This window comes from Pseudorca crassidens, chromosome 18 (assembly GCF_039906515.1).
Source record: "Pseudorca crassidens isolate mPseCra1 chromosome 18, mPseCra1.hap1, whole genome shotgun sequence".
Taxonomy (NCBI): Eukaryota; Metazoa; Chordata; class Mammalia; order Artiodactyla; family Delphinidae; genus Pseudorca; species Pseudorca crassidens.
This window is the reverse complement of record NC_090313.1, coordinates 1,021,940-1,034,795: the sequence shown is the minus strand read 5'-3', so window position 1 is coordinate 1,034,795 and position 12,856 is coordinate 1,021,940. Positions and strand designations below refer to the sequence as shown.

Sequence of the window (12,856 nt, the reverse complement as noted above, 5' to 3'; positions counted from 1 at the left end):
TGCTTATTGTGGATATAGATGATTTTTACTTCTCTTATCGTTTAACCTTCCTACTAGCTTTGTGCTTTAGGTGATTTCCTACCTCTCCCTTATGTTTGCCTTTACTGATTAGCTTTTTCCTTTCGTAGTTTTCATGTTTCTAGGTGTGGCCTTTTCTTTTTCGCTTAAACAAGCTTTACATTTCTTGTAAAGCTGGTTTGGTGGTGCTGTACTCTTTTAGGTTTTTATTGTCTATAAAGCTTTTGATCTCCATCAAATCTAAATAAGAGCCCTGCCAGGGAGAATATTCTTGGTTGTAGGTTTTCCCTTTCATCACTTTAAATATATCGTGTCACTTCCTTCTGGCTTGTAGGGTTTCTGCCGAAATGTCAGCTGATAGCCTTATGGGAGTTACCTTGTATGTTATTTGCGGCTTTTAATGTTCTCTCTTTATCTTCAACTTTTGCCATTTTAATTACTGTGTGTCTTGGTGTGTATCTCTTTGGGTTCGTCCTGTATGGGACTCTGTGCTTCCTGGACTTGGGTGACTGTTTACTTTCCCAGGTTAGGGAAGTTTTTAGCTATTATGTCTTCAAATATGTTCTCAGCCCCTTTCTCTTTCTCTTCTCTTTCTGGGACCCTTATAATGTGAATATTAGTGCACTTGATGTGGTCTCAGCGGTCTCTTAAACGGTCATTTCTTTTCATTTTTCTTTTTTTCAGCATCAGTGATTTCCACTACTCTGTTTTCCAGTTCACTGATCTGTTCCTCTATATCATTTAGTCCATGGTTGATTCCTTCTAGTGTATTTTTCATTTCAGTTATTGTATTCTTCATCTCTGTTTTGTTGTTCTTTACATTTTCTAGTTCTTTGTTAAATATTTCTAATTTCCTGCTCTGTGCATCCGTTCTTCTCCTGAGTTCCTGGGTCCTCTTTACAATCACTGCCCTGAACTCTTTCTTGGGTAGGGAGCCTATCTCCACTTCACTTAGCTCTTCTGGGGTTTTATTTTGTACCTTCGTCTGGAACACGTTCCTCTGTTGCCTCATTTCACTTAAGCTGCGGTTTGTAATTTTATGTACCTGGTAGGTTGGTTATGTTTCACAACCTTAGAAAAGTGGCCCTCTGTAGGAGACGTCCTCTGCAGCAGTGCACTCCCCTCTCGTCTCCCAAGCTGTATGCTCTAGGTGTTCCCCCTGTGAGGACGTGTGGGTCCTTCTGTTGTGGCAGGCTGACTATGTGGGCAGTCTGGTGGGCTTGGTTGGCACCTGGTTGGGGTGGTTGCCAAACTCTGCCTTGAGTGGAGGCTGCTAGCTGCTGCTTGGTGGGGCCTGGTCAGGAGGCAGCTAGCTGCAGAATCCCCAGGGGCTCCAGGGCTAGTGCTGGCTCACTGGTGGGCGGAGTCACGGTCCAGAAGAGTTCGGGGCTATTGCCTGCCCACTGGTGGGTGAACCCAGGTCTTGGGGTTAGTGCCAGCCTACTGGTGGGCAGAGCCAGGTCCTGGGGTCTGGTTGCAGGGCCCAGGGGTCCCAGAGCTGGTGTTGGATCTCTGGTTGGGGGGACTAGTTCTGACACAGTTGGGTCCAGGGTCCAGGGTGTCCTGAAGCTTGTGTTGGCCTTCTAGTGGCCAGGGCTGGGGCCCAGCTGGTCCCAGGGTAGGTCTGGCTGGCTGCGGGAGGCTGGGTTTGCAGGCTGTGGAGCTGTGGTTCTCTTGCGTCTGGCGTTTGCCCCCTGGTGGATGAGGCTGGTCTGGATGCTAGAGCCGGCTTCCTGAAGGGCAGGGTTGAGGCGCAGGGGATTCTGGGGCTGGTGCCTGCCGACTGGTGGCTGAGCTGGTTCCTGGGCACTCTGGTGGGAGGGCCTTGTCCAGGGGCGGCTGTGGGCTCGGGAGGTCTCAAGGCAGCCTCTCTGCTGATGGGCGGGCCCGTGTCCCCACTCAGTTAGTTGCTTGAGGCGTCTCAGCAGTGGTGCCTACAAGCTATTGGGCCAGGGCAGGGCTGTGTCCTGGGGCTAATAAGCTAGAGGAAGGGTTCCACAGTGGCCCTTCCCAGCACCAGTGTCCATGTGGTAGAAGGAGCGAGCTTCCCAGAATGGCTGCCGCCAGTGCCTATGTCCCCAGGGTGAGCTGCAGTGGCTTCTTGCCTCTCCAAGATCAGCAGCCCAGTCTGACCCAGGCTCCTGTCAAATTACTGCCCCTGCCCTGGGTCCTGGAGCGTGTAAGTTTCTGTGTGTGCCCTTTAAGCATGAAGTCTATTTCCCTCAGCCCTCTGGCCCCCCCAAAAGTAAGTCCTTGTGGCCTTCCAAGCCAAGTGCTCTGGGGGCTTGTCTTCCCAGTTCAGGACCCCTGGGCTGGGGAGCCTGACATGGGGCTGAAACCCCTCCCTCCTTTGAGAGAACCTCTGCAATGTAATTATTCTCAAGTTTTTGGGCCCTGGAGGTATGGGACTTGACTATATCGCAAGTCTGTCCCTCCTACCTATCTCGTGGTTCCTTCTTTGTCGTCAATTGTGGAAGATCTTTTCTGGAAAGTTCCAGCCTTTTTCACGGATGGTTGTTCTGCCAATAGTTGTGATTTTGGTGTGCTCGTAAGAGGAGGTGAGCTCAGGCGCTTTCTACTCCACCATCTTGGCCAATCCAGGGGTTTTGTAATGCTGAGCCAGCATCCTTCCAGAGCCATTTCCCAGGCAGGTAAATACAGCCACGCCCAGTCCTCTGGGCCGGAGCCTGAGCTGATTAGGGAGTCTTAGTTTTGGAGCTGCTTTTCTCCTGTAATATGTCACTTTTAATATGTCATAGCTTAGATAATTGTCCAAGCATCTGGATCAGTTGTGGCAGAACTTACTGAAATGATGTAGCACATTTTTGGGGGGCAAGAAAGAAAATTTCTTATAGTTTCACCCATTGGCAGGTGATTTATTCCATGAAAAACATGTTAAAATTGTCTTTTATACAGTTTATACAGGGCTTCCCTGGTGGTGCAGCGGTTAAGAATCTGCCTGCCAACACAGGGAACACGGGTTTGATCCCTGGTCCGGGAAGATCCCATGTGCCGTGGAGCAACTAAGCCCGTGCACCACAACTACTGAGCCTGCGCTCTAGAGCCCTTACTCCGCAACAAGAGAAGCCATCGCGATGAGAAGCCCGTGCACCGCAACAAAGAGTAGCCCCCACTCACGGCAACTAGAGAAAGCTAGTGCAGCAACAAACACCCAACACAGCCAAAAATAAATAAATTAATTTATAATAAAAAAAGAACAACTCGGGGCTTCCCTGGTGGTGCAGTGGTTGAGAGTCCGCCTGCCGATGCAGGGGATGCGGGTTCGTGCCCCGGTCTGGGAAGATCCCACATGCCGCGGAGCGGCTGGGCCCGTGAGCCATGGCCGCTGAGCCTGCGCGTCCAGAGCCCGTGCTCCTCAATGGGAGAGGCCACAACGGTGAGAGGCCCGCGTACCAAAAAAAAAAAAAGAACAACTCTTAGTCATTCTAATAAAAAGATGGGATTAGGTCCTTCATTTGTTCAAATCTTTTCTTTCAAGCTCTTATCCTCATATTAGACACATTATCCTATTTTTTCATAGAAAAATGTTTTATTCCAAGGCATTTATTTACAGCATCATTAACAAGTAAGGTATTGTATAGAAATGAATTTTCCAAGCACCTAATATTCTCTCTTAAACACTAAAACTTTTTATCTTAGCCTAAAATGTATCTTATATATTTGTACCTTTTTAAGGGTTAGAAATATAATAGCTAAGGCAGAAAAATGTGATTTATAAGGTAGAAGAATAATAGCTGTCATTTCTTGAGGTCCCCATGTGCTAATAACTCCCGTAAGTCTTTGGAGTAAGACCTGTACAGATGAGGAATCTGAGCCCAGCTAGCGATGCATCCAAGGCAGCGCACAGGCCCCATTTCCTGTCTCAGCCCCTCACACTACACATGGGCTGTGTGCAGTGAGGCGCTTAGAGTCCCTGATAGCCTACTGCTATTTAGACTCAAATAGTGTGTTCCTGAGTTTTCATTTTTCTTTTAAAATGGCTTCTCTGTCTCTTCTCTGTCAGGCAAATGGCTTCTCTGTCTCTTCTCTGTCGGGCAAATGGCTTCTCTGTCTCTTCTCTGTCGGGCAAATGGCTTCTCTGTCTCTTCTCTGTCGGGCAAATGGCTTCTCTGTCTCTTCTCTGTCGGGCAAATGGCTTCTCTGTCTCTTCTCTGTCGGGCAAATGGCTTCTCTGTCTCTTCTCTGTCGGGCAAATGGCTTCTCTGTCTCTTCTCTGTCGGGCAAATGGCTTCTCTGTCTCTTCTCTGTCGGGCAAATGGCTTCTCTGTCTCTTCTCTGTCGGGCAAATGGCTTCTCTGTCTCTTCTCTGTCGGGCAAATGGCTTCTCTGTCTCTTCTCTGTCGGGCAAATGGCTTCTCTGTCTCTTCTCTGTCGGGCAAATGGCTTCTCTGTCTCTTCTCTGTCGGGCAAATGGCTTCTCTGTCTCTTCTCTGTCGGGCAAATGGCTTCTCTGTCTCTTCTCTGTCGGGCAAATGGCTTCTCTGTCTCTTCTCTGTCGGGCAAATGGCTTCTCTGTCTCTTCTCTGTCGGGCAAATGGCTTCTCTGTCTCTTCTCTGTCGGGCAAATGGCTTCTCTGTCTCTTCTCTGTGAAGCATCACATGTGCCTATTTTTATGCCTCTCCTCTCTTTAGCTGGGCTAGAAAATCAAATTATGGAACGGAAAATAATCACTTTTAAAATAAATAAAAATGAAGGTATTAATACTCTTCCACACTTATTTTACCCACCAGACAATAACATTGCTTCATTTAGTTTTTTCATCGATCACGTGGTGTGATTTTTTTTCATGTTCTGGAAAAGTGAACGCCTGATAATTAACCCATGACCTTGTTGACAGTGCTTTAAGACATAAAAGAACAAGAACTTCAAGACATTTGAATAAGCTGTTTTTCACATTAACAAGTTTAATATCAATGTTTAGTCTTCAGAAAGTGTCAAAAAAAAGGGAGGGTAGTGTGTAATTGTAGTGCCAAGTATTTTTCTGATATGACTCTAGTATCTCATAATAATGCCTAGTTTCCTAAGAAGTCAGCCTTCTTGCCACCTTTAAAGTGACTGTGCTGTCATCTTCGAAGAAAAACAGAGTGTAACGGTCACCAGTTGCTTTAGGTCAGGGTCATCCATCAATCAGACCCGTGCTCTGGAGCAAAATGTAACCCTTCCTATGACCAGGAGGTGGAGTGTTCAGTTAGGGTTAGGTTCACTGACATGCGGAGATTAGTTAGTACGGCTTTGTTTTGGATGTAGTTCTATGTGTATTTTAAACAAAACATGCTGGGTAATGTGTAGGAAGGTAGATATTCTTTACGCTGTACTTTTCTTTCATATAAAATCATGAGCGATTTAACAAGTGTATGTCATTCACTGTCTTGAAATTGGTATTATAAAATTGTATTTAAAGAATAATTCCATCCACCGTGAATTCTGAAGTTCTGCCATTTCTCACCATCAGCCCCTTGTGCCCCTCCCTCCCACCCTCGGGATATAATAAACCATCTTCTCCGACAACCACATTTTCCTTTTCTTTGTCACAATAAGAGCTTTTGATCAGCAGAACTAGGCTTTCAATACCGAGTTGATTGGAGGCAGGAAAGGAAACTGGATCTAGTGTGTGTGCAACTTCAGCATAGTTTGTTCCTATAGGATTCCTTTAGACTTGATTTGAAATAATGAAAACTGCTCCTGGCCTCCTTTGTGGGGTTTTAGAGAACTCAGGTTTGGAACTGCTCTTTTGAGTCTTTCAGCCCATTTAAAATGACACATTTCAATTGTGTTCATAGGTAGTGAGTGGTTCAGGGATAAAGGACTGGATTGAGTTAAACCTGGATTTACTCCCAGCGGCTGCCAGCGATTCCCTTAATCTCTTAATGCCTCAGTTACTCTATTCTCCAGTTTCTTTGTTTGTTGGTACTTAAAGTTCTGGGAAGAAAGGTGCTACGAATGAAAAACATAGCCAACACGAATAAGTTGAAAATACGAAAAAACGTGGCATTTAAAAATTAACCTCTATATGAATTATTCTAACCAAAAGTGTTTCTGCCTGAATGTTTGTAAAAGAAAAACATGGCTGCTGTCCCACTGAGCGCCTCAAAAAGTTGAGCGAAAATTATATTGGAAAACATTAAGGCCCTGTTTTTTTCTTTTACATCTTTATTGGAGTATAATTGCTTTACAATGATGTGTTAGTTTCTGCTTATAACAAAGTGAATCAGTTATACATATACATATGTTTCCATATCTCTTCCCTCTTGCGTCTCCCTCCCACCCTCCCTATCCCACCCCTATAGGTGGTCACTAAAGCACCGAGCTGATCTCCCTGCGCTATGCGGCTGCTTCCCACTAGCTGTCTGTTTTATGTTTGGTAGTGTATACATGTCCATGCCATAAATGCTGGAGAATGTGTGGAGATAAGGCCCTATTTTGAGTGCCGTGAGTCTGAGCTACTCCAGTCCTTGCCACCTGAGTCCTAGGGACCGTCGAAGTGAGGCTTCTTTCTCTGCGGCCAATTTCTTCTCTCAACTCTGGGGCATTTATTCTACTCCGCAGAGGAAAGCCATGTACTGATCTGTGCTGTTTGTCAATCGCTTGCTTTTTCCTGAATGTAATTGCTACTCTCTGATGAAACGTTCAGATTTCCTTGGAAAAGACTAAATAGCTGTAAACGCTTTATGAAGCATGTGTATGTCATTCTCTGGGATGTTTAGCCAAACGGCCAGCTCTTCTCGGTGGGAAAGAGATCCAGCCCTGCACAGCCCAATTCAAGGCTCCCGCTTGAGCCAAGTCCTCAGGTCCCGAATTTCCCGCTGACTCGCTCCTGGGCGAGGCCGCCAAGCCCCCGTCCACCCCCAGACCCTTCTAAGTCGGGCTGCAAGGAGACCAGGGCATGGGCCCCGAGCTGACCGCTGCTCTCGGGGCCGCCCCCGCAGGGCCAGGGCCCGCCCTCGGCAGCCCAGCTCCAGCTGCAGGTCCTGGCCCCGCATACGCCCCCCCACCCCCGCCCCCTCGTCCAGGAGCCGAACGTCCCTCCCCACGCGCGTCCCCGGGCCCCGGACGGGCGCGGCAACGGAAGTCGGAGTACGGGAGAGGGATGCGGAACTGCAGCCAGGGACGGGGGAGGGGGCGTGCGGCCTCTGAACAGTGGGGACTGGGTGGGGCGGCCCAGTCCTCGCGAGATTTCGGCCCTGACGAGAGGCTGAAGCGGCTCGGCGGCGGGTCTGGGATGCGCTCGCAGAAGGAGGGAGAGGGGGGCCCAGGGTTGCCCGTTACTACGCGGGGTCCGAGCGGGAAGGAGAAGCCGTCGCCCACAGAAAGCCACTTCCGCCGGGAGTCGCAGCGGCGGGAGCCTGAAGCGCCAGTAGCCTGGTCCTCCGGCTGTGGGGGCGGTGCAGTCGAACCTCGCGAGGAAAAGAGGACGGTCCTCAGCAAGGTGGGGGCGGGGCGGTGTGAGGGGCGGGGCCGAAGGTGCGGTATCCCTGCGCTCCGGGGCGGAGCCGCGGGCGCTTCAGCACCGCGGACAGCGGCCGGGCCGCGCTGCGCTGCCCCCGCGGCGTCTGGGCTGCTAGGGCGCCCTTGACGCGATCTTCTCTGGCTTTGGAGGAAGAAAAGTCACTTCAGCCTGTAGGTGTTTCCCGTCGAGGCTGGGACGCTGGGCTTACCAGTGCCGGGCAGTAGCCTTCCACGTTGCCGAGGGTCCGGTCCGGTCCAGGGGAGACGGCGCAGCCGGGAGAGCAGAGCCCGTGGCGCTGGAGTGGACGCGGGTGGACCCTGCGGGCGGGAGGCGGAAGGTGCTGCTGTGGATGTTGCCCTGCATGTACCTTACCTCCTGGTAGGGAGCGTGGAGGCGGGCACATACCAACAGTTATCTGGTTTTAATGAAAAGATTTTATGAAAAACGGCTGCTATGCCCAGCCTTTTCTGACCTCACCGATCCCTTTTACATTATTCAGCCCTTGTTATTCTTTTGACAGCCATGTTCTCCATGCATATGTTCCTTAATCTTTACTAAAATGCGTGTTTCTGCTGGACTCCTGAGTTAGATTTTACTCTGAGCATAAACACAGGTGACCAAGCTTTCAGGTAAGCTTAATACAGTACTAGCGAAAGGAAACCCAGCCAGCGTTTCTCCCCAGGTGGTCATCCGGCGGCTTCCTCCCAGCCTCACCAAGGAGCAGCTGGAACAGCAGCTTCACCCCCTTCCTGCACACGATTACTTCGGGCTCTTTACTGCTGATCTCAGGTGAGAAGATTTTACCAACGTTAAGAGGCTGAGAGGGAATTCCCTGGTGGCCTAATGGTTAGGACTCGGAGCCCGGGTTCAACCCCTGGTCGGGGAACTAAGGTCTCACCAGCTGTGCGGCATGGCCAAAAAAAAAAAGGCTGAGAGGTTTTGTCAGTTGATGGTAAAGGAATATAGATAATAGAAGCCATCTCTGTTTCCATCTTCGTTCCCACATATATGCGGAAATCAGTGCAGGCCTTTATTTCTGCACGTTATTTCTAAGTAGGCAGATAATTAAATTTACCTAAAATAGATTTGAAGATCTCCGTACCACCACCATAGCCTAAAAAGGAAAGCAGTCTAACAACGTATTAATTTTTTTATTTTGGATATCACTAAACCTTACTTCATATAACCTTTTAAAGTAAATTGTATTAAGATATAAGAAAGAAAAGTGAATAAATAATAGATGTATAACCTAATGAATTTTTACAAGTGAACACACCCATGTAACTAAGACCAGATAAAGAGGCAGAATATTCCAGACCCCAGCAGCCCCTAGTGTTCCCTTCTATCACTGACATCCCCACCCTCAACCCACGCCCACTAAGTTATATCTTTTTCAGTTACCTTTTACAGCTTGGTAGGAAGATGTTTCTGACAATAATTTAACACTTCAAAATCTCCTTTTTATTAAAAAAGAGAGCAGACCTCAAGTTAGCCCAACAGATGACAGTTCAGCTAGAATTTGGTGATTTTCACTATGTGATTTCTTATTATCTTTATTATTCTTTTTCTCTTCAATATCATGAGTTCTCATTTATGGTAGCCATTATAAACTTTCCTTTTGAATAAATACATTTAAGTAAAAAAATGTCAGTTCGGTCAAAGAAAAATATCACAGGTAAATGTAGATTTGGTTAAAAAAAAACACAACATAAACATGATTTTTTGAAATGACTAAAGTTTAGGAAAACTAGTACAGTTACAGGAGGTCAGGCACTGGACTCAGAGTGACTCAGATTGGAATCCCAGTCCCACCATTTTACTAACTGCTCCCTCTGTGAGCACCTAATTTCTCTGAGCCTCAGTGTTCTCATCTGTGAAATGGGGTTGAAAGTTCCCACCTATGAAGGACATTGGTAGCTGTGAGCTAGAGGGGAAAGGCTTAGTTCTTCTGTAGATCCTATGCCATGTGCTACAATAAATACCCTTTTACGATACCTAAATGTGTTCTCTAAATCAGTAAAGGAGCTCATTTACAATACAACATTTCCTCCTCTGAATGAATCGTGACTAGGTTGTATTGCAGTCATGATATGTGATTAGGGATGATCTTTGAATAACCTTGCCTTTGATTTTCTACCTCTGAGCACCAGTATTTTAACCCTGGCTCTGTGCAGTAGAAAAACCAACCTAAAGTGTCTCTCCCAAATCATTAAAAAGATCTCGGTTAATATTTTGTTCGTTTTTGGTTTATTTGCTAAAGAATATCCAGATTGCTGTAATTAACTGACAAATGGTTCTTTGGCATAAAGGTTTTATCTGAAGTAGTTTGTTGTATCCAGAAAAGAAGAAAAAAAAAAAAGACAAAATTAAAAGAAGTCTTAAGTTTTTTACTGTTTTCATTGTTATCTCTTTTTTCAGTCTTTATCCTCATCTCTATTCAAGAGCATACATTAATTTTAGAAATCCTGATGACATCCTGCTTTTTAGAGATCGTTTTGATGGATATATCTTCATTGACAGTAAAGGTTGGGTCATTGGCTTTTTAAACTCTTTATTGTAATATCTAAGTACATTAATTAAGTTTTGCTGGATGTTTGTGAATTTTAATTGAGTCCTTAGATGCTAATCTAAAATAAATACATAAATTTTGAGTATGTGATTGTGATTATGGGTTTATGTTAAAAATTAAAATTACATATAAACCAAAGAATTAATAGCAATTTTGTGTAGTAGTGACAGCCTAGTTAGGTATCATCATCAGAGAGTGAAGTTTTTCACATAAATGAGTTTTCTGGATAAGTGAACTTTTTACTCTTTTACGTTCCCAAAGTAAATTATTTTATCCTGGTACTATGTACTAGGCATCATGGATGCAGCACTGAAAATGAAGCAGACATTGTCCCTGTCTGTCTGAAGCCCTGCTCTCCTCCTGGTTCTTGACTTTATTCTGAGTAGTTGAGGATAAAATAAATACTCAAAAGTGTCTTCCAGATACATGAGAGTTAAAGTATCATAGCCCTCTGGCAAATGTGAAAGCGATCACTCAGCGGGTTTGGCAGCAGGGTGGAAGTGTTCCCTCTCTCCGTGAGGCAGATGCTGTCCGCGAGCGTTTCTGTGTGTCTGTTCCCCGCCACCCCTACATAACAACAGAGTCAGCTTCAAGTGACTTTCATTCTAGATTTTTCTATATGAAGCAAATCTTACCTGGATATCATGGACACCCTTTGAAACCCTCTCTTTTAGCTGAGTGTCTCTTGTAAACAGAGTCATTTCCTTGAACTCATATACCAGATTGATAATTAAATTAACCTTTTAAAATTAAAAAATGTAAGATGTTACTAGGACACCTATTGAAAGGTATTCCAAAATAAACTCTTTGGTGGGAGAGCGATAAGGTTTATTGAGGTAGAAATTACATATGGTAAAAAAAACCACTTTAAGGTATACAGTTTAAAGAATTTTGAATGTATTCAGTCATGTAACCACAACTACAATATGAGGAATTGTGTTATTTAGTAAATAAGTGCTCATCCTTTGTTTAAATCTGGAGTTTGATGTGCTAAGATTACTGTTACTTGAAAGTATAATTATATTTTAAACAGTAATATTGTCAATGCTATGCTCAGTGCTTAAGTAAGCTAGACTATTGTTTTAAAATGAATACAGAATTTCAGAATGGCTTTTGTAATTTGTTTCCTGTTAAAGGCCTAGAATATCCTGCAGTGGTAGAATTTGCTCCATTCCAGAAGACAGCCAAAAAGAAGCTAAAGAAAAAAGACACCCAAGCTGGAAGCATTGAAGATGGTGAGTCCTTTTTCAAATGCTGGATTGTGAAACTGCATTAAACACATTGGTCAAATTAAACACATTGGTCAAATATAATTTCTCTCCCTATATGGGGAAGAATATATTTATTTTCTTTCTATCTTAATATACAGATCCAGAATATAAGAAGTTTTTAGAAACTTACTGTGTGGAGGAGGAGAAAACTAATGCCAATCCTGAAACGCTTCTGGGGGACATAGAGGCAAAGACAAGAGAACTTATTGGTCTGTTTTGCTCATTTTTTTCCTCTTTATTGAGATATGTATTTATAGAGTATATATTTGTTTTTCCTTTTTCATGATTATTATAGAAAATTGACACATGTGACAGGCTTGGCAGAAATACAGAGTATTTCCCAGTTTTGACAAAAGGAAAAGGGTAGCAGGATGGTAACTTGGGAAAATATTTCTGAGCATCTGTTGATGGAGGGAGAACACCTGAGTTTTCAGTTACAGTCACTTTGTTTCAAAGTTATGACGCTTCTGAATGAGCAGTAGAGAAGACATTGGAGTGCTGTGTGCCGGGCTGCATCAGGTAAGCTTATGTCTCAAAGTTGAAGTCAGTCATCTTTGCAAAGAGCAGTCATAGAAAGGAGATGCTTTGCTTAAGTATGAAGTCATCTTGCTGTTGTTCAAAAAACTATCAAGGCCCCTGAGCGAGTGAGGCAGATGAGTGGATAAGCCCAGCCAGAGCACAGAATCTGGTTTGAATCAGGCCTTCAACCCTCTAGCCCCAAGTGGAATATTTTGGAAACGGCTCTCTCCTAGCAGCATTCCCCCAGAACTCAAGAGTAGACGTGAAACTCCTTTCTCTATCAGGCAACCTGTTTGTCTCTCCCAAACATGCTTGTAAGTGTCTCCCTTCCTGCCTCTGCCGGGGCTGGGGCCTCACCGTGCAGCCCGGTGCCCCTCCCACCTGTTCTGCCCTCCCTTCCCCATGCCTACCTCCTGCTCACCCACCAAGACTTACAGGACAGAATGGTTACGCTGTTGATAATTTATCTTCTTATTTGTCTGTCTCTCTCTGCATTAACTCTCCTCTCACTTTGTCTCTCCACCCCCCAAGAGAACTGTATTTTTGTCTTTGTAGTCTTAGCATGTAATTGCTTGAACAAGTTTAGGTATTTGAGTAAATTAATAAAACAAGGTTAACATTAGTGAAGCGTTCTTCGTTAGTCTAGTAATGAAGTTCTGTATTTTATAAGAGGTGATTCAATGTGAGGCTCGAAGGATCTTTAATCACTAAAGTATTTATGGAGATGTGCTTAGCACATGTTGACTGGGTACCGACTCTGAGCCTGGGCACGGGGACAGCACTGGAACAGGACACACAGGCTTCTGCCCTCATGCAGCTGCCCTCCTACTGGGGCGACTGCAGCAAACACATGCTCAAGCCAGAGTATTTCCGCTTGTGATAAGTGCCACAGACGTAATGGAATAGAATAATGGGATAGAGAGAGGCCCTCTGAGACTGTATTTGAGCCGAGACCAGCTGGGCCAAGAGATGGAAGAAGCAGGAACTGCAAACACAAGGGCTGGAGGCTG

The 12,856-nt window shown here is 45.3% G+C and overlaps 1 protein-coding gene across 15 annotated transcripts in view; it reads left to right on the top strand.

Annotated features, from left to right (window-relative positions):
• The first annotated feature begins 7,198 nt into the window (after window positions 1-7,198).
• Window positions 7,199-12,856, top strand: part of UPF3A (UPF3A regulator of nonsense mediated mRNA decay) — a 53,629-nt gene continuing 47,971 nt past the window's right edge. For 6 of the 15 annotated variants that reach the window (XM_067713809.1, XM_067713820.1, XM_067713811.1 and 3 more), the window contains exons 1-5: window positions 7,202-7,466; window positions 8,170-8,276; window positions 9,906-10,012; window positions 11,193-11,291; window positions 11,426-11,536. In XM_067713809.1, the coding sequence (XP_067569910.1) occupies window positions 7,260-7,466; window positions 8,170-8,276; window positions 9,906-10,012; window positions 11,193-11,291; window positions 11,426-11,536 (631 nt within the window). In that variant the 5' untranslated portion in view covers window positions 7,202-7,259. Of the gene's footprint in view, window positions 7,467-8,169; window positions 8,277-9,905; window positions 10,013-11,192; window positions 11,292-11,425; window positions 11,537-12,856 lie in introns of all 15 variants that reach the window. The other 9 variants (XR_010937074.1, XM_067713814.1, XM_067713813.1 and 6 more) reach the window with 4 other exon arrangements.